This window comes from Camelina sativa, chromosome 10 (assembly GCF_000633955.1).
Source record: "Camelina sativa cultivar DH55 chromosome 10, Cs, whole genome shotgun sequence".
NCBI classification, from domain to species: domain Eukaryota; kingdom Viridiplantae; phylum Streptophyta; class Magnoliopsida; order Brassicales; family Brassicaceae; genus Camelina; species Camelina sativa.
Window position 1 is genome coordinate 2,711,645 of NC_025694.1, and position 19,303 is coordinate 2,730,947.

General features: G+C 35.8%; 2 protein-coding genes and 1 long non-coding RNA gene across 3 annotated transcripts; 2 read left to right on the forward strand and 1 right to left on the reverse strand.

Moving 5' to 3' along the window:
• LOC104716670 (30S ribosomal protein S16-1, chloroplastic) lies at window positions 45-1,393 on the forward strand. Its single transcript, XM_010434089.2, has 3 exons — window positions 45-218; window positions 322-367; window positions 973-1,393. Exons 1-3 carry the CDS (start codon window positions 86-88, stop codon window positions 1,133-1,135), a joined length of 342 nt encoding a protein of 113 aa, XP_010432391.1. The 5' UTR covers window positions 45-85; the 3' UTR covers window positions 1,136-1,393.
• On the forward strand, window positions 8,674-11,951 carry LOC104716672 (BEL1-like homeodomain protein 6). The gene is made up of 5 exons (XM_010434090.2): window positions 8,674-9,498; window positions 9,772-10,509; window positions 10,664-11,031; window positions 11,118-11,178; window positions 11,267-11,951. The coding sequence occupies exons 2-5, from the start codon at window positions 9,859-9,861 to the stop codon at window positions 11,774-11,776; spliced, it is 1,590 nt and encodes a 529-aa protein (XP_010432392.1). The 5' UTR covers window positions 8,674-9,498; window positions 9,772-9,858; the 3' UTR covers window positions 11,777-11,951.
• LOC104716673 lies at window positions 12,251-13,310 on the reverse strand. The gene is made up of 3 exons (XR_756129.2): window positions 13,086-13,310; window positions 12,688-12,734; window positions 12,251-12,538 (listed from the first exon to the last, which is right to left on the reverse strand). It is a non-coding gene; the product is annotated as an uncharacterized LOC104716673 (long non-coding RNA).

Sequence of the window (19,303 nt, forward strand, 5' to 3'; positions counted from 1 at the left end):
AAAAAAAAAAAAAAAAAAAAAAAAAACAAGCTTATAAAACCTTTACTTATCTTCTTCTTCTCCATCCTCAAAGTTCCAAGCAGAAATGACGGTGAAGATAAGGCTCGCGCGTTTGGGTTGTAAACACAGACCCTTTTATCGGGTAGTTGTCGCCGATGAGAAATCGCGGAGGGACGGCAAGCAAATCGAGGTTATTGGGTTTTATGACCCACTCCAAGGTTCGTCTCTTCTTCTCCTCCTCCTATACCTTCACTTCACTTCACTTCTCTGTAAAATTCAACACTTACATGAATTTGCTTGTACCCTCCTCCTCCTCCTCAGGGAAAGAAGATGCCAACAGAGTGAGCCTCAAATTCGACAGGGTCAAGTATGCTTTTTTTCTCTCTCTTCTATCATATATCTTCACATTCCTCTTTGCGTGTACTAATTAGATGTGAAATTGTGTTTAATATACTGTAACACTAATGATTTACTGGACATTATCCATTTGATTTCATGGGAGACCCAAATAACTCTTTCATTCTGTGGCACTATGAACAAGTTTCTAACCTGATCGGAAATAAAACAGATTAATTGACTGGTTCACTTGGATTTGTTATAACTTATGTGATAAATTGAGATGCTTTGTGTTGACTCTCTATGTGTCCGGAACTATTTGCTTAAAGGTCTAATCTTTAATTCCTTTGCTTCTTCTTGGTCCTGTTTCTACATTCACTAGGACTAGGAGTGTTTCTGTTTTTCTTTAACAATATAACTCTGTAGGCCATTGAAAACAGTAAGCATCCCTTTCATCTATTGCAAATTTTTCTGTGAGGCTTGGTTTTGCTTGTATGACTGTTTTGATTACACTACTCTTCAAGTCTAATCCACTCAGTCCCTTGTAAGTTGTAACTGACTAACTGAGCTTCAAATACACAGCTGACAGCTGTTCGAAAGAAATTGATTTTCACACATGGTACTCGGATGATGCAGGTACTGGTTATCAGTTGGAGCTCAACCAACAGACTCGGTCGAGAACATGCTTTTCAGGGCAGGTCTGATACCCCCAAAGTCCATGGTTGTTAAAGGTTCAAAAAATGGACAGCAATCTACAAGCCAGCATGTTTCACCCATTACAGGTGAAATCTTGAACTAGGTGTGTTTTCTCTAATGAGCTGAGAGAGAAAGAGAGCTTTTGTGTTTATGTCGTTGATGTAATGCTTCATTGGTTTCAGACTTTTGTTTTGATGTAATGCTTCATTGGTTTAAAGACTTTTGCTTTGGACCTGACAAACAGAGTGTTGAATTCTGAATATGAGCTTCAGGCTAAATGGGCTTTGGTAAGAGGCCCATATTTCAGAATTTGGGTTCATTCTCAATATCTAGATTGTGGGCTAAAGACAGGAATTATTTATCTTCTAGCGTGAATATGATGTTGCTGTTGCGCAGTAGAACCTCGTTCTTACCTTTTATATACTGTATCTTTACTTTTTACATGGTAGTTATATAGTTTCATTCATCTCTGAATTAGTTACGTATATATATGATTATATTCTCATACAGGGGTGTGACACCCCATACTGTATATTTCTTCAAATTTTCATTTCATCTTTTAGGTCTTAATACTTGCCAAAATGTGTTTGTATAGTCTAGATATTTTCTTTGGTTTGTATTGCCAAAAGATGGTTATAGTTATGAAAAAGGGATGTTTCTTGGGGACATTACACAGCTATATTGGGCCAACAATATCTCTCGCTTCGTATCCCATTAGATTCTCTCTCTCTCTCTCTTTCTTGGTTCAGAGATGTTCATTGTTCGCATTATTACGGCATCTCTGGCTCTGACCCTCTCGCTGCAACATCTGTCCCAATTCAGACAACTTTCCTACAATTTTCATTAACGCCTACTATTTTATACTTCTTAAAATTCAACCCTCAACTTCCTAACTATATCTAAGTCCTCCTTCATTATGTTTAGTTTTGATGCTCTCAACCTCAAGTCTTTAACTCTCAAGCCATGGAACTAACTATCCTGTCGGCCTCTACTCGATATTGTAATTTCTGAACTACATAATCTTAAACACCTATAAAGATTTTAGTTGTTACCAAAGTTAGGAGTTAAGAAAAAGGCGATGGCGAACTCCTGGTTCCCTAACTCTCTCGTCTCCCCTCTCAACCCTCCGGCTACGGCTGGTAGTCTCAACCGCCCTCCGCCTCTTCCTCCAGATCCCCCTGACCCCTTATCTCCTTCTGACTTTCCTTCTCTTGTTTCAGGTCTTCTGTTTCCTCGTAAACAAAAAAACTTTCACAGAACTCAAATTACTACTGTTCCTTGTCATGTAGAAGTTACTTCTCCTTCTACACTTCCTCCCCAACCCCTTCCTGAGGTTGTCTCTACGACTCAGCTCTTGACTTCTTACTTGGTCTCCTCATCAAAATTATCTTTGAATCCCAGATCTGGTTCTCTTCCTTCTGGATCTGAAAATGCTACAGTAGCTACAAAAAACTTGAATCCTTCTTCTACTACTGTTCTTTCTCCTTCTTCTCAATCTTTTCATGGCATACTTGGGACTACTCCCTCTCAGTTACCTGTTTCCTCCAACTCTCCTACTCAAAATGCTAAACCAAGTTATGTTGTCATCTCTAAAACTTCTCCCCCTCTCCCCTCCCATTATCCTCCCACTTCTCTAAATGTCCCGTTACCTCCTAAAACTGCTACTGATCCAATTTCATATGCCTCAAAAGTAAAACCATCTGTACATAAATCCTTGAAAAGGTTATCCCCTGTCTCTTACTCTCCATCAGGGGTCCCAAGAGTTGAAATTCCTGATGAAGTTTTCCAGAAAGGAGCCGAACTTCATAAAGACTTTATCATCTGCAAATTCTTTGGTCGGATACCGCCCTACCACCTTACTCAGAGTGTCCTAAACTACATGTGGGGTAAAGGTAAACACCTGGAAATCCATCTCTCCCCAGCAGGAAACTCTGTTCTTGTTAGACTGCCAAATAATTACATTAGACAGAAAGTTCTAGAAAAGAGAATATGGTATGTGGAGACTACTATGTTTCATGTGTCCCAGTGGTCTACCTCTTTCGACGAATCTTCTCCTTCTCTACAGTGCATCCCACTCTGGGCCCACCTAAAAGATGTTCCTTTTGACCTCATCCACCAACAAGGACTTAGTCACATTGCTGGACTCATTGGTGAACCAAAAGAAACAGATGACTGGACCATTAATCTTACCAGTATAAGTACTGCTCATGTAAAGGTGGAGGTTGATTCCACTAAGCCGCTGCCCCCAGTTCTTGAAGTTCTAAGGACAGATGGATCACTCTTCACTGTGAAGGTTGAATACCCTTGGGTGCCTCCGATTTGCTCCCACTGTAAGGAAGTGGGTCATATTCTAAGGAACTGTTTGCTAGCTCCACCTCCTGCAGCGCCTTCTCCACCTACTGCACCCACAAACTCTTCTGGTGCGCAGGTTGTCCCTCATACATGTTATCTCTGTAAAGAAGTTGGTCATTTTATGAGAAATTGTCCAACAGCGGCTAACTGTTGGACCCCTGTTACTGCTAAAGCAAAGAGAAACCATGTTCCTAATAGTAATCATGTCAAGCACACTGCTCCAGCCGCTCAAACTGATCATGTTGCTCAAATTGTTCCTGAAACTCATGTGACTACTAATTTACCTTTTGAGTCAACTCCTGCGTCACATATAAAGTCAACTCATGTTGCTCCAGTACCTACCACTAAGCCAGCTTCTGTGTCACCTACTGAGACATCCCAAATAGAGGAGCCTACCACTGAGCCAGCTCCTGTGTCATCTACTGAGACATCTCAATTAGAGGAGCATATGGTTATTGATGCTACTCCATATAAAGAAACTAATCAGTCGGTTATTACCTCTGAGTCTCCAATTGCTGTTGACTCTCCTATGGATGTTCAGGTGGATTGTGTTTTGGCTCTGAAAGCAGAGTTTGTGTCTCGTCCTATTGTGGTCTCAGACAATTCGTTTGCCTTACCTTTAACCAATAAATATGATGGCCTGAAAACAACCCCCACTTCGTTTAACCCTTTTATCCCCTCTGAGCCACCATACACCAACACTAACCCACCAAAGTCCCTCTCACCTACCAAAATTCCTCCTTGTAGACCTGAAAATCCAGATCCAAACTCCTACTCAGTAATAACCTCTCAACCCCTGTTTATACCTTCACCCATTAATTCTAATGTTTCTTCTTCTACTCTTGGTCAGAGTCCTCTTTTTACCCAGAAAGAGGCTCAATCCAAACCCCAATGAGTCCCCATATATCTTTTTGGAATGTCTGCGGCCTAAATGACCCGGATAAGCATCGACCTTTTGTACAATGGCTCTATACTAATCAGCCAGTTGTGGGTGCTATTTTGGAAACACACATAAAAGAACCAAATTTGAATCAAGTTATGCAAAAAGTTTGCCCTGGCTGGCAGTTTACCTCCAACCATGATACTGATGACGATGGAAGGATCATAGTTATCTGGAAACCTTCAACTACTGTCCAAGTGCTTCACCAGTCTAGGCAATCAATCACCTGCAAAATTCAGATTCAAAAGGAAACAAGCTTTATTTTCACTGCTGTCTATGCTTCAAACATCAGAGAAGAGAGAACTCATTTGTGGGATGACCTCCAAGAAATTCAGACAACTCTTTTCCTTGAAAATCAAAACTGGATAATTGGTGGTGACTTTAACCAGATCATCCATCATGAAGAGCATTCTTCAACCCATGTCAACCACCTCACCAGAGATATGATGGAAATGAAAGATCACTTACTATCTCTGGGCATCTTTGACCTTAGATTTCAAGGTTGTAACCATACTTGGACAAATAACAGACCAGAAGAGCCTATCACAAAGAAGTTGGATAGAGTGTTAGTCAATGATAATTGGATCAGTAGCTTTCCAAACAGCGTAGCCTCCTTCTTACCTCAAGAATTCTCTGATCATACTCCTTGCATTATTGATCTTTCCTGTCCTCTCCCAGTTGTTGGCACAAAACCCTTCAAATTCTTTAACTTCCTTTCCAACCACCCTCTTTTTCTATCCCACGTTGAGGCTGCATGGATTGATAGTGGAGACAGAGTTTTAGATCTTTCATTACTAGGGTTTAAGCTGAAAATTATAAAGAGAGTACTAAAAACACTAAATAAAGAGAGTTTTTCAGATATTCAAAGGCGAGTGAGTGTTACTAACGATTTGTTAAAAGTTGTGCAGGTACAAGCTCTTGTTAATCCATCCTCTGACTCATTCCAAGCTGAAAGGGATCTCCACTCTAAATGGATCTTCCTTAGGGGAATTGAGGAGTCTTTTTTCAAGCAGAAGTCTAGAATCAATTGGTTACAGTTAGGGGATCAAAACACTTCTTTCTTCTATAGAGTTGCAGTTGCTAGAGCATCATACAACTCTATCAGATCTCTTTGCGTGGATACTGGACCATCTACGTCTGACCCCCTTGAAATGAGTAACATTGCTGTCTCTCACTTCCAACAGATTCTTGCCCCTCATGATCTGCCGCATATCACTTCTCCATTCTCTTGGTTTATAGAGCTTCAGAACTTCCACTGCAGTGAGCGCCATAAAACAGTCATGTCTTCTTTTCCTACTGCTGCTGAAATCACATCGACCCTCCTCAAGCTGAACCCAAACAAATCTCCTGGGCCTGATGGATTCACTTCAACTTTCTTTAAAGTAGCTTGGCCAATTGTTGGTTCTGAAGTTGTGTCAGCCATTCAACGTTTCTTCACTTCAGGGTTCCTCCCATCTGCCACAAATGCAACAATACTGACGTTAGTCCCTAAAAAACCAGGCTCTACTTCTATCTCTGACTACAGACCAATATCGTGCTGCAATACAACTTACAAAACAATTTCAAAGCTGTTGGTGAAAAGACTGAAAGTCATCCTTACAGAAGTAATTCTTCCTAATCAAACTGCTTTTATTCAAGGAAGATTACTTATAGAGAATACACTGCTAGCCTCAGAAATTGTACAAGGTTATCATAAGTTTGGAGGACCAAAGAGAATAACTTTAAAAGTTGATATTGCCAAAGCTTTTGATACTATCAGGTGGGAATTCATATTTCAATGCCTAAGAAGTCTCCAAATCCCTGAATCTTTCTTAAGATGGCTAGAAGCCTGCATTTGCACAACGTCCTTCTCTGTTGGGTTTAATGGAACTACTCATGGTTACTTTAAAGGTAAAAGAGGGCTCAGGCAAGGTGACCCCCTTTCACCTTACTTGTTTGTCCTCTGCATGAATTGTTTGTCCATAGCTCTAGATAAAGCAGCAACGGAAGGGAGATTCAACTACCATCCTAAATGCAAGAAGACAAGACTTACACACCTCTGCTTTGCTGATGATTTACTGATCTTTTCTGATGGCTCTCTCCAATCTATCACAAGTATCTTGGAGGTGTTGAAGGATTTTGAAAGTAGATCAGGCCTGGCAGTAAGCATCCAAAAGACATCATTGTTTGCTGCAGGTTTTAAGACACATGAATTAGATCAACTCCAACAAGTTACAAAACTCTCAATTGGTTCCCTTCCGATTAGATACCTTGGTATTCCCCTATATTCCAAGAAGATCACCTTGTTGCAGTGTGCTCCTCTAATCCAGGCAATAAAATCCAGGCTTCACTCTTGGACGGTCAAATCTTTATCCTTTGCAGGAAGGCTGCAACTGCTATCTACTGTTATTGCAGGAATTATTAACTTCTGGTCAAGCTCTTTTATCCTTCCTAAAGGCTGCATCTCAGAAATTGACTCCATATCTGCTAAGTTCCTTTGGAAAGGTAAAACAGAAGGGCATATTGCGGCCAGAGTATCTTGGGAGAATGTGACTCGTAGTAAGGAAGAAGGAGGCCTTGGGTTAAAGGACATTTTAACATGGAATATTGCTTCTGCCCTTAAGCTGATTTGGTTGTTGTTTTTCAGACCTAGCTCCATTTGGGCTCACTGGTACACTACAGAGATGTTAGATGGAAACATTAACAACTTCTAGGTCATCAATACAAGACAGAAATTTTCATGGCTAGCAAATCAGTTGCTGCAACTTCGTGATTTAGCTTACCCATGGATCAAACAATCTGTAGGTAATGGGGAAAACTGCTACTTCTGGTCAAGCAATTGGTCTCCATTTGGAAAAATCAGAGATTATCTTTCACAAGAAGGATCAGTGAGATTAGGTATCCCTCAGTCATCAACTTTAGCCGAGCTGTGGGAGAATGGGAACTGGATCATGCCTCCTGCTAGGTCTGAATCTCTTGTGAGAATCCAAGCTTATCTCTCAACAATTTCACTTTCAGAAACTCAAGACTCATATGAGTGGTGGCCTAATAATCAGATTTCCGAAAAATATATCACAAGTGACATTTACCACCTGCTCCGTGATCAAAAACCGTTAGTTACCTGGTCTAGAGAGGTATGGTTTTCTGGAGGAATTCCTAAACATAAATTTCTTACTTGGTTGATGGTACTAAACAGAAGTCCGACTATGGATAGGATGTTGAAGTGGGGACTAGCAAGCGACCCCACATGCCTTCTTTGCAATGCCAATCCAGAATCACGCTCCCACTTGTTCTTTGATTGTAGTTTCTCAGGTGCCATATGGGCTAATATCTCTCACAGATGCAACTTTAGATCATCTCAAGATTGGGATACTCTTCTCTCCCAGCTTCGAGTATACTCCACCTCCAAGCCAAACAGAAAACTTCTACTAATTGCTTGGCAAGCTTCGATATACTTCATCTGGACGGAACGAAACAATCGTCTCCATCGAAACACTTTCAAATCGGTGGATACTTTGATCCGTGATGTTGATCGTTTGGTCTGGAACAGAATAGCCAGCATACGCCTCTCAAACCCACGCCAAACATCACAAATGCTTCAGATTTGGTTCTCCTAAGATTCTCTGATCATCATCACTCTTCATCGTCTCTTTCAACTCTCCGTCGTCTCTCTGTTTGTTTTGACTACTTGTGATCTCCGTCAATCAAATTGGGTATTTGATTATTAGTTTTATGGACCAGCTATCATGTAGTAGATTCAAAATTTGGTTCTTTTATTGTGTGTTTGGGCTAATTAGCCTATTAAACCTTTTAGGCTTTGTAACATTTGCTTTCTCAGGCTTTTAAATAGAAGATCGATTATCAAAAAAAAAAAAAAAAACAAAGTTAGGAGTTAGGATATACATATACTTCAGTCGAGCAAGAAAGTGAATGCTAAAACTAGAAACATTTGAAAGAAAAAGTACTAATCCATAAATACCTAAAAAATCGTCTCCAGGAAAAGACAAAACTCAGTGGGGGAAAACGAGCACTTATGGTGTTTACAAAAATAATATAAAAGAAGAAAAAAGTTGTGCTTGTTATTTCTTGGGACCCTTATTTCTTTTTTGATAGTTGTATGCAACTGTTAGCGCCTCTGGACGACCAGAGTCCACGAATGTATTACCAAAATAAAATAAAAAGTACGAAAGAAATATATAAAGAAAAGTAAGAAGAAACAATCATGGCTTGGCTTACTTAAAAAGTAAAGCAGCTTAATACCAAACATACAGACTATAGTCATTGTGTACATTGCTAATAATAACTTAATGAACTATCTATCAGAAAACAATTTGCCATATTACTTCATCCAAATTTTGCTACAAGCTATTCACACGCATGTTTATTTCGAGTTTAATTCGAGTATGCTATTATTACAAGAACCAAAACTAGAGATGAATGGGTCCATTAATTTTTTTTTTCTTTTTTTTAGGAATAAGTAGCATCTTTGATTCTTTGTACTTTTCAACTTAAGTAAAGAAAATAGATCTTGAACAAAATGTGACTAAAATGGTGGATATTGATTTAATCAAAAACGTTATTAGGTGACAGAGAGAGAGAGAGAGAGAGAGATAAGGATTAGGTTTAAGGATTGGGAGAAGGATGAAGAGAGGGGTTTAGGTCGACCAACTGGTTGTTAAGGATTGAAACTCCTTAACCATACATTTATATATAACATTTTCACAATAATTGTCATCTCTTTACCAAAGACTTAACTCCAAGAATCAACAAGCACCAAGCAAGAAGCAGGAGGTTCAAGCACCAACTAGATATATTATGGCTTTCTGAAGCAATCAATATCTTCAGAAAAACAAAAAGTTTTTATTTGATTTTTCTTCCCTCTTTTTTATATTAAATAAAAAATATAATTATCTTTTTTCCATTCCTTTTTTTTTTTTTTTCTCTGGAGAGGAAGAAGAGAATGATATGGGTCTTTCACGTGTGACATTGATGAGATGATGAATTCAAATCGTATTTCATTTGAACAAGAAGGAAAAAACCAAGAGGAAGAAAAAAAGCATAACCTTTGATTTCTTTCTCTGAACATTTCTTCGAAGAAGCAAAAAAAAGAGATATCTTTTTAGATTTTGTAAATCTTTTCAAGATTTGGTTTGGTCTCTTTCAACAATTCATAAGAAGCAGCAGTTGGTCTCAAGGTAGTTTGTTAACCTTTCTTTACTTCTATTCAACTCCTCTCTTCTTCTTTTTTTGTCTATGAATTTTGCTTACATCTCCATAATTGCATGCATAAGCAATTCAAGACATGATCAAAACTTCACATGTTTCTGTATCCTGCCCTGTTTCCACTGTTTTCGAATTTCAACCCTTTCCTCTTCTAGTTAAGTTCTTATAACAAGATGAAAATTTTTGAAGGATCCTTTTAGATGAATGATGATAAACTCAAGCTTGTGTTGATCTGAATCTTTCAGGCTGTTGCTAAATCTGTGACCTGATCATAGGACAAGGGACCATGTAACTCAATTGAGGCAAGAAAGACACTCCATTGATACATTTCGATGGAGAATTATCCGGAAACACAGTTTCTACCCGGAAATGCAATGATCCACATGAACGCTACAGTTTCTTACTCGGAGGAATTAGTTAGTAGAGAAAGAATTGAAGCTAACAACAATGTCTCAGCCTCACAAGAGAGATCAAGACTTGGTCAACTTTCGCAAATGCAGGACGTTGATCAAGATTTCGGTTCTTGGAGAGATCAAGCGAGTGACAGGAACGGTTTCCAGCTAATGAGCGCGATGGCGGGTGCCACCACGGCGCATCTTCATACCGGTCAGGGATTGTCACTTAGCCTTGGCTCACAGATTCATCCTGGAATCCATCAAAGTATGGCGTCAAGAGCTGAGCATTTCAGAGGCAATGAGTATGCAATACAGAGCTTTCCTGGAGGGAATCAGAACTTGGATGTTGTGAGAACAATTACAAACTCAAAGTATCTCAAGGCGGCTCAACAGCTTCTTGATGAGGCTGTTAATGTAAGGAAAGCTCTGAAGCAGTTTCAAGCAGAGGGAGATAAGAACAATGAGAAGCCTCAAGAACCGGATCAGAACACTCAAGACTCGTGCACCAATCCTCCCGCTGAAATATCTCAATCAGAGAGACAAGAAATGCAGAGCAAGTTGACAAAACTCTTGTCAATGTTGGATGAGGTAATGACTTGAGCCTTATCTTCGTAATTTTGGTCATGCCATAGTTACATTTTATATAGGCCTTGATTGTGTTTGCTTTTGGATTTACATATTATAATATTGAACCATTTGGTACTATATGATATATAAAGTTTTGTATTTGATTTTGGTAAAGGTGGATAGAAGATATAAGCAATATTACCAGCAGATGCAGATAGTTGTATCCTCGTTCGATGTGATAGCAGGTTATGGAGCGGCTAAGCCATACACAGCACTCGCCCTTCAAACCATTTCTCGCCATTTCCGTAGCTTAAGGGATGCGATATCCGGACAAATCCTCGTGATACGTAAGTGCCTTGGGGAACAACAAGATGGATCAGATGGGAAAAGAGTTGGGATAATAAGCAGACTTAAGTACGTTGATCAACATTTAAGACAACAAAGAGGTTTTATGCAACCTCAAGCTTGGAGGCCTCAACGTGGTCTACCTGAAAACTCTGTTTTGATTCTTCGTGCTTGGCTCTTTGAGCATTTTCTACACCCGTAAGTCTCTTCTGTATGACTGTATCTTATCCCCTCGCAGATTTTTCACTAGAAAAATGCTGATTTGTTTTTGTAAACATGAATAGTTACCCAAAGGACTCTGATAAGATCATGCTAGCAAGGCAAACGGGCTTGAGCCGCGGTCAGGTAACTGATGTTTTATTTGAAGATTGGTTCTTTCTCTTTGTAGTGTAGTTTATTTTTTGATTGTTGTGTGTTGTTATGTTTGTAAAAGGTTTCAAATTGGTTTATAAATGCGCGTGTGCGTTTATGGAAGCCAATGGTGGAGGAGATATACAAGGAAGAATTCACAGAGAATGATTCCAACTCGTCTTCCGAAAATACACCAAAGAGACTTGCTGCTGCTGACGATGATGAAGATCGAGATCAAGAGTTTTCACAAGACCAGACCAAACAGGACCATGGACATGATGGATATGGTGAGGAAACATGTGGCATGGTCCAAGGCAGTCAAATGGATGGTCGCCGGTTCATGGCGGTTGAGCCTACATATCATGTGGCTGAGATGTCAAGACTGGGTCGTGGTGATGTTTCTCTGACCTTAGGGCTTCAAAACTCTAACGGACATGATAATGTTACGGTTATGTCTAGTGAGGCCTACAGCAACTTTTCCGGGGTAGATTTTTACGAGACTGCCATCCCTGGAACCGAACTGGAGTATGTCCCCGGGAGTCGCCAGAACCGAACAAGTTCGTCCCAATTGGTACATGATTTTGTAGCTTGAAGAAGAAATTAAGCAATGGAGAGATTAATAAAGCGTAGGTGTTATATATGATCAGTATTAATTCTCTAGTGTGAGAAAGTTGGTCAAGAAAAAGTTTTACAAATTGTACGTATAAAGAAAACATTCTTTTCTCCAAGAAATATAAGTGAGGTTAGGTCATTGGGACCAAACACAATATGGAAAATTCATGATATAGACAAAATATCAAAGTGTGGTCAAAAAAATGTCCCCACATCTACAACCCAATACTTTTCATTTTATGAACATTTATATGAACTTCTATCATGAATTATACAACACACTAACCATCATAAGATTTGATTTAGGAAAGCTTCCAAAAAAAACAGTTGAAATATTAGTGTTGTATGAAAATCATATATATTTCAGTTATGAAGTAAATATTTCACTATTCAAAATTTCGTTCGTATGTGATATATAGAGCAAAGACTATTTGATGATTTCCTAGATAATATATAGGCGTAAAAAAAAAGAAGATAACATATATATCTTCAAACTTATATGATATTAAGATGCACATTCAAACTTATTGCAGTGTTAGTCTTTAGGTATACATTATATTATACATCAACTCATAAATCCGGAATCTATATATAGTGGTAGCTAGTGGATCGGCGATATGATGATCAGTTGGGAATAAGCTTGAAAGGAGGCCTCACGAACTTATGTTTGGGACTGAACTGTCCATAGTCTTTTGTATTCATTCTCAGAATTCTCATGTTCATGTATTCTTCTTTCCACCACCTGTCACCACATATTTAAACCTTGTTCAACCAAAACGTAACGTAGAACCCTAATTGAATCTTACTGATTTTGTTGAATTTTCAATTATTCATCACACCATACAACGCACGTTAGTTGTGGCAACTTTATGTGGGGTTAAAACGACTAACCTCGGGATGATTAGATTCTTGGTCATAGATTAAGATTGATGATCGGCCTACACAACAAAACAGATTCTTAAGCCTATCTGTGTTTTTTTTTGTTATCCAAGAGTAATCACTACAAATAACACATACTATGTCGTTAAATTCTATTTTTAGAAAGTTAGTTTTACAGCTATAGTTATATATATTTATGGATGGCACGACTTATTTTTACAATAGAAAATCTAGAAATTAGTCATTGAGTATCTCAGAAACACACATGTGCACCACAAGCTCTTATTAATGTTATTATCTTACTTTCTAAAAGATTGAGCAAGTAGTAGGAGGCATATGAGTTGCAGAGAAAAGCTGCGAACAAAGGAATAAATATATGTAGACTGAGGGAGAGAGAATAAGAAACAAACCTGCAGAAGAGAGAGCAAACGATGAAGCTGAAACAAGGAGAAAGATGAGACCTAGTTTCTTCAACATTGGTAATAAACCCATCTTCTTCTCCCTTTCAGTTTTTCTCTTTGAGAAAGCAAAGTTTATATGTAAGTGTGTTTATGCGTATCTTGTGTATTTCTATATACTTTTTTCAAACAAAAAAAAGAGAGCCCTTATGCGTTTGGTATATATCACTACGTATATATATATACAATCTCTAATGAAATAACACCATTACAAGCTAATTTTTAGCCAATATTTTTTAAAAAACTACCATTACAAAAGTGGATTGATCCATCATTTAATTAATGCAGATAAGTATCTCTTAATGCTTTTTATTTAATTTATAATTCATGAAAGAAAATGGTGGGATTGGAGAAAAAAGTTGAAAGGAGACCACTTTCCTATTGTTGGTCACAATAAGTCTAAAGAAGTTGTTAGTGGCTTGATTATTTAACGTGAGTGGCTTTTTTATTGTTTAATTTGGAGATAGACAACAATCATAACCTTATAATGATAGAATCATTAAAGACTAGAGGTATTCAATATCGGTCATAGTTCTTATTCCTTTTTCTCCATTTCAGAGACATACGGTAGATTGTATAACCAATTATGTTATGTAGATACAAACCTCATTCAAATTAATAGATCTTATCATAACAAATTCTTGAAGAAGAAAAACAATTTCACAAAATATTTAAATGGATTGCTGATTGAGATTATGCAAAAGAGTACAAAGTGGCGAAGACTTTTAAAGTTTGCTTCAATGGAGCTGATTCGTCACAATAAATAACGTCAATGGATTGCTGATTAATTGAGATTATGGAAAGAGAACAAAGTTGTTTGAACTTTGCTTTAATGAACTGATTCGTCTCTATATTTAATTAATGTTATTATCTTATGGTTTCCCTTAAAAAGAGATGTAAAGATGATTTAGTGGATGATGACCATACTCTCACTCTGTTTTTTTCAGAAACTAAATTCTGTTTTTTAACTCTGATTAACTCTCTCGTTAACTCTGTTTTTGATTACCGCTGGGCAAAAAAGTTTTTTGGTCGCATATTAAATTAGCGTATGCTTTTAGTTTTTTTATCTTAAAGATAGTATAATTTATCGTGTTATCACAATTTTTTTTTTTTTTGTCAACCACTATGATCACTGTAAGCCTATTGGATCGACTAAACTCCTTGAATGGCCCATAGGTTGTTACGCCTCGGGCCTATGTTTTGACCTTTGAGGCTTTATAATATCCGTGGGCTTATTTATAAGAGGCTGGTCATTTCAATTAATTTGCTTTGCCTTTTAAGCTTAGACAGACACCGGTAGTTTGTGCTAAAATGTTAAACCACCACCAAATGTGTTGTTAACAAAAATAGAATAAAGTAAAATAAAAGTTTTTTAGACCTGAAATGTTTTCAATTAGGTATCCTTTCTAATAACTAGAAGTTAGAGTTTGGTGTTAGGGTATATGATTTCTCAATTGAACTCTATGTTATGTTAATGTTACTGTCTAAATACACGAGTGTGAATGTTGCGAAGTATTAAAATTTTAATTCTTGTCGCAAACATTTATATTTGAACTCAAAACATATCTTGATCGTAGACTCGATGAACCATGAGGAATTGATTACATATGCAAATTAAACTTGAAGTGATTATCGGCTAGCTATGACTTATAATAACTTCCTCGGGCATAAATGTAATTTTTCTTAGTAAAGTATTATTTATTATCCGAATGATAGTGATTTCAAATGGAGTAACCTACATATAGCCGCCCCTGCTTTTCTTGTCTCGTCATGTAATTTGTTTGAAGAGTTTTGAATATTAATTCTTATAGTTCATTTATAAAGACTTTTTACTCCTATCGTAGTCATTATTCTTTATTTATTTTCAATAATACTGAAACATGTTTATAAGATTTCACATCACACAAGTTCACGAAGAAGATGTTCTCTTTAAAATTGTTATGTTNTTTTTTTTTTTTTTTTTTTAAATTAAAGATAGAGAAACGGATTAATCACTACTGTTATCGCGCTCAGGTTTGGAACTTTTTTTTTCTGTATATATAAAACAAAAATTTCTTTTTAGTCACGGATCAATTAAAATTTATGAATCCAAAGTCTGAATCTTCTGTTCAAAAGAAAAGATTACTTTAAAGTTTTGTCATAACTCGTCTTTTAACTATGATTTGATTTCTTAACTTTACGAATAATGTGATGATTATACATAATTACCTTTCTCTCTTAGTTGGTCAGTGCCCAAAAAAAAAAACAATGGAAGGAGAAAATTAAAGAAAGAACTAAAGATATTTGCCATTTGGGATAAAACGTATTAGTCTTTGTTAATGTAAAAAATAGTTATAGGATGGTAATTCTTATATATATCTCAGTGGAGTTGCAAAGATGATCAATATACGAAGTCATCTCTGATCATAGTGAAATAGCAAACTGATTGTTAAATGATGAGAGATGTAGAAATCTACGTACATGCATAATATTCGTTGAGACGTTATTAAATGGTGGTATTGATCATTTAACATAGAAAAAAAATATACAGTATACATTACTGGAGTTGAATTGAGCAGCAAATTATAAAATAAGGAAAACTACAAATTAACATGAGAATATTAAAGACATATTGTATACATATTACTAGACAGATTTGCACTATAAATTGACTATAAACATTCTCCTTCATGATTATATATAAACTTTTAATTTGAAGGAATAAAGCAGATGTAGAATATAGGCCGTACGTCTAAAGTAGTGGTATTCATATTATGATGTAACAAAATGGAGAATCCGAAAATCGTAAAGAAAGCAAAAAAAAAGGTGTATAATTTTGTTTTCCAACGTCTACAACCACAGATTTATATTAAGCCATATATATGCCTCCTTCTTGCTTATTGTTTTTCTTTTATTTTATCTTAAATGATTTTTTTTTTCTTCATTTTAAATAAATCTTTCCATATATATATTTTACATGCTATGCAGCAGTTTAACCATTCATAATTCTAACATATTAAACTTACAAAGGTACGTAACATTCATAAGTTTTTATGTCATATATACAAGTTTAAGTCCGGATTATACTATCACAAATCTATAGATTTTATACACTAGTCAGATACTCATAAATTATAGATATAAATTATATGCATTTGGTTGCCAAAGTCTAGATTTTTCTTTACCCTTTTGTTTGCTTTGAACCCTTTTAGGCTTTAGAGTAAGAAAAGCACCGACTTCTTCCCATTATTGGCTGCTAGATGGGTATATATAGTCTTTTATTTTGTTTTTGGAGGCTTTTTAAATTACACTGTGGGTTGTGATCCCTAAAATACGCTTGTTTTTGTTTCCCAATATTGAATAAATTAGACGTATATACATATTAGTGAGTTAAGTTAATACTAACATATGAATTAAAATTGAGTATTAAGTTCATCAAAAATTGATTGGTGTAGATTTTTTTGGTATGATATATTACAAGATTAAAATTAATTAGATTAGAAAAAAGTGTTCATAGCCACAACACACAAATCAGTCAAAAGGATATGAACCTTCGTCCAAGAGACACAACGATATTCCAATTGACGGGATACCAAATTTCGTTATTTATATATACTATATTATTACGTATTTATTTCGCATCATTGTTAATCCGTATAATGTTCGCATTTTTTTGAGTATATACGCAAGAGCCAATATGCAAAAGCAAATGTACCAAGGGTTACGAACCTCATTAGTCTTAATTAAAATACATATATTTAAGGGATGATGATGTCTTTTAAATCACCTTCGTAACATGTTTTGAAATTATGGTCAATTGTTGTGGCTTATTAGAGAGGACTAATCAAAATTGGGAAAGTCGCTTACGGAAACTCTAATGACATTTATACCCTAATATAACATATTAATATTGTTTTAGATATAACGACAAACAATGAGTGTGACAACCTTAAAGACCTTTACATGTTACGTGGGAATACAAAAGAAATGTGACAATAGCAGACAAAACATTACCTTCATTTAAACTTACATTTGTTTTTTGGTTTTTTCCCTCCTTTTGTGTGACGATTAGACTCTCTAATCGTTTGACTAAAGCTCTTATTTTTCTTTCTTTTCATCTAAGGGAATCTTCAAGAATATCCGCAAACATTCGTGTAAATGATTTGGTGTATGTTATATATAATGTACGTGGATCGAAATGAAGCTGTTCGACATATTCTAATTTTAGCCGTTGTATGGGATCGCTAAATAGTGGTGACGGTACAAAATGCTAGTGTTTTCCGGTTTGAATAAAGAAGGTTATGGAGTTTTCAAATGCCTTTGTGGGATTATAGTTGAGTAACCCAACCCACAATCTATGTTACGAAATACCATAATGGATTGTAGTTCGACCATGATCGTCTTGTGGCTTCTATATTTCTCTGCAACCTTCTCGATGATCATATTCTCATAGGATGGTTTACGTGTTTGCTCAAAAAAAAAAGGATGGTTTACGTCATGCAGAAGATCTTAACGTTGTTGGTAAATTTATTTTTAGATTTTCGTAAAGAGATTATATCAGTTTCTATATTTTTAGGCTGTTCTTTTCAAATTATAATATAGATCATCATTCCATTTTCAGATTATAAATTTATATAGATAATATATCCTCTTATATAACGAGAAGAATCTTTATTATATATACAGTACATAAACCGACTAATTACCAATTATGTTTGTTCAGGTAGATCTATAGGAGAACGAATGTTATAAAATCATTTACTTAGGCGATCTACTATTTAAGGCTTAAATCATCATATGTTTTTGGGTCAAGTACCGGCAAATATTGTTCCCTGCACATGACAATTTTGCCATAATTGATTACGACTTCCAAATTATTATGTTTTTCTAATATTGTCATAGCGGTTATTATAAAAGGTGCATTTGGTATGGAAGATAATGATCTTATTTCAAACAAATATATAATAGGGTTGTAAAACCACAAATTCACAATTATTTATCATCAAGTATTTTTTTTTCTTTTGTAAATTAACATATCCACCGTATGGTCATTTAGTTCATATAATATAGTATAAATGGTTTTCTAGTTTTATTTATCATTCCGAAGGTTACATATAACCTAGTATAACTGGTTTTCTAGTTTTCTAGATCAAAACACATAAGATGCCTTTTTATAATCTCTCGAGACTCGACACATGCACGATATTCTCAAGAAGGAATACTAAACTCGAAATAAAGGTTGAAAAATTGCAATATATCAAATAGAAGACTCCTTTATATAATAATAAAAAAGAGGCTTCTATGTGTAATATTCATGAATGAACCATCCGTGATCAATGGATACGAAAGTATAATTCTGCCAAAAGGGTAGAATAGGATTCCCCATTATTGTTCACGATGTAATATAACCATTATTTTTGTGATGTACTGGTGTGTGGATCTAATGGTGATAAACGAACTTTGAACAACAACAACAACAAGAAAATAAATACAAGATAAGAAAATCAATTAAAAGATGAGATGAATAAAAAAAGCAAAGAATACAAGAGTCTAGGATTTCACCTATAAGTCTAGTACATATTTTAAACCTACTAAATTTACTAGAAATAAGATTAAAACATTTAATAAGAATCTGCACAATTTGATTTCTTATTTTGGGTGAGTTTCAAACTTCGGAGATTTCAATATTCTTGTCTAACATGTTATATATTTTTCCAGATAGAAAATTTAGATTTCTTATTATTACAACATTTACCTAAGAACCCTCAGTTCACCTAGATTCTCCGATTCTTAAAAGTTTTGGATTTTGTAAGTCTTCTTAAGAATATCTCCAAATTCATCAAACTGATACTACTTTTTTTTCTCTTAAGAATTCACACTCATATCATGGCGATATCCACACTCTTTACTCTTTAGTGATCTAGATTTTTTTTTTCTTTTCTTTTGGACATCAAGGTACTATATACTATTATTTAAGAGTTGAAAATTTATAATAAGAAAATAATGAAGGTTTATTTTTCAAGTGAGAAGACAAAGATGTCCCCACATGCAATTTTATCATATGATTTATCATCTAATATCTGATTGGCATGAATCATGATTATATAGAGTCCAAGTGATATTTTGGTCTCTCCGGGCTCAAATTTGACCACTATTTTTACCAATTAAGTATATTTTACATTGATAGTGAA

Bases quoted from the DNA above. Each gene is read 5' to 3' on its own strand.
- LOC104716672 (XM_010434090.2), top strand. From the start codon at position 9,859: ATGGAGAATTATCCGGAAACACAGTTTCTACCCGGAAATGCAATGATC. The intron at 10,510-10,663 runs GTAATGACTTGA...ATTTTGGTAAAG, and splicing joins TCTTGTCAATGTTGGATGAG to GTGGATAGAAGATATAAGCA. The intron at 11,179-11,266 runs GTAACTGATGTT...TGTTTGTAAAAG, and splicing joins CGGGCTTGAGCCGCGGTCAG to GTTTCAAATTGGTTTATAAA.
- LOC104716670 (XM_010434089.2), top strand. From the start codon at position 86: ATGACGGTGAAGATAAGGCTCGCGCGTTTGGGTTGTAAACACAGACCC. The intron at 219-321 runs GTTCGTCTCTTC...CCTCCTCCTCAG, and splicing joins GTTTTATGACCCACTCCAAG to GGAAAGAAGATGCCAACAGA. The intron at 368-972 runs GTATGCTTTTTT...CGGATGATGCAG, and splicing joins CTCAAATTCGACAGGGTCAA to GTACTGGTTATCAGTTGGAG.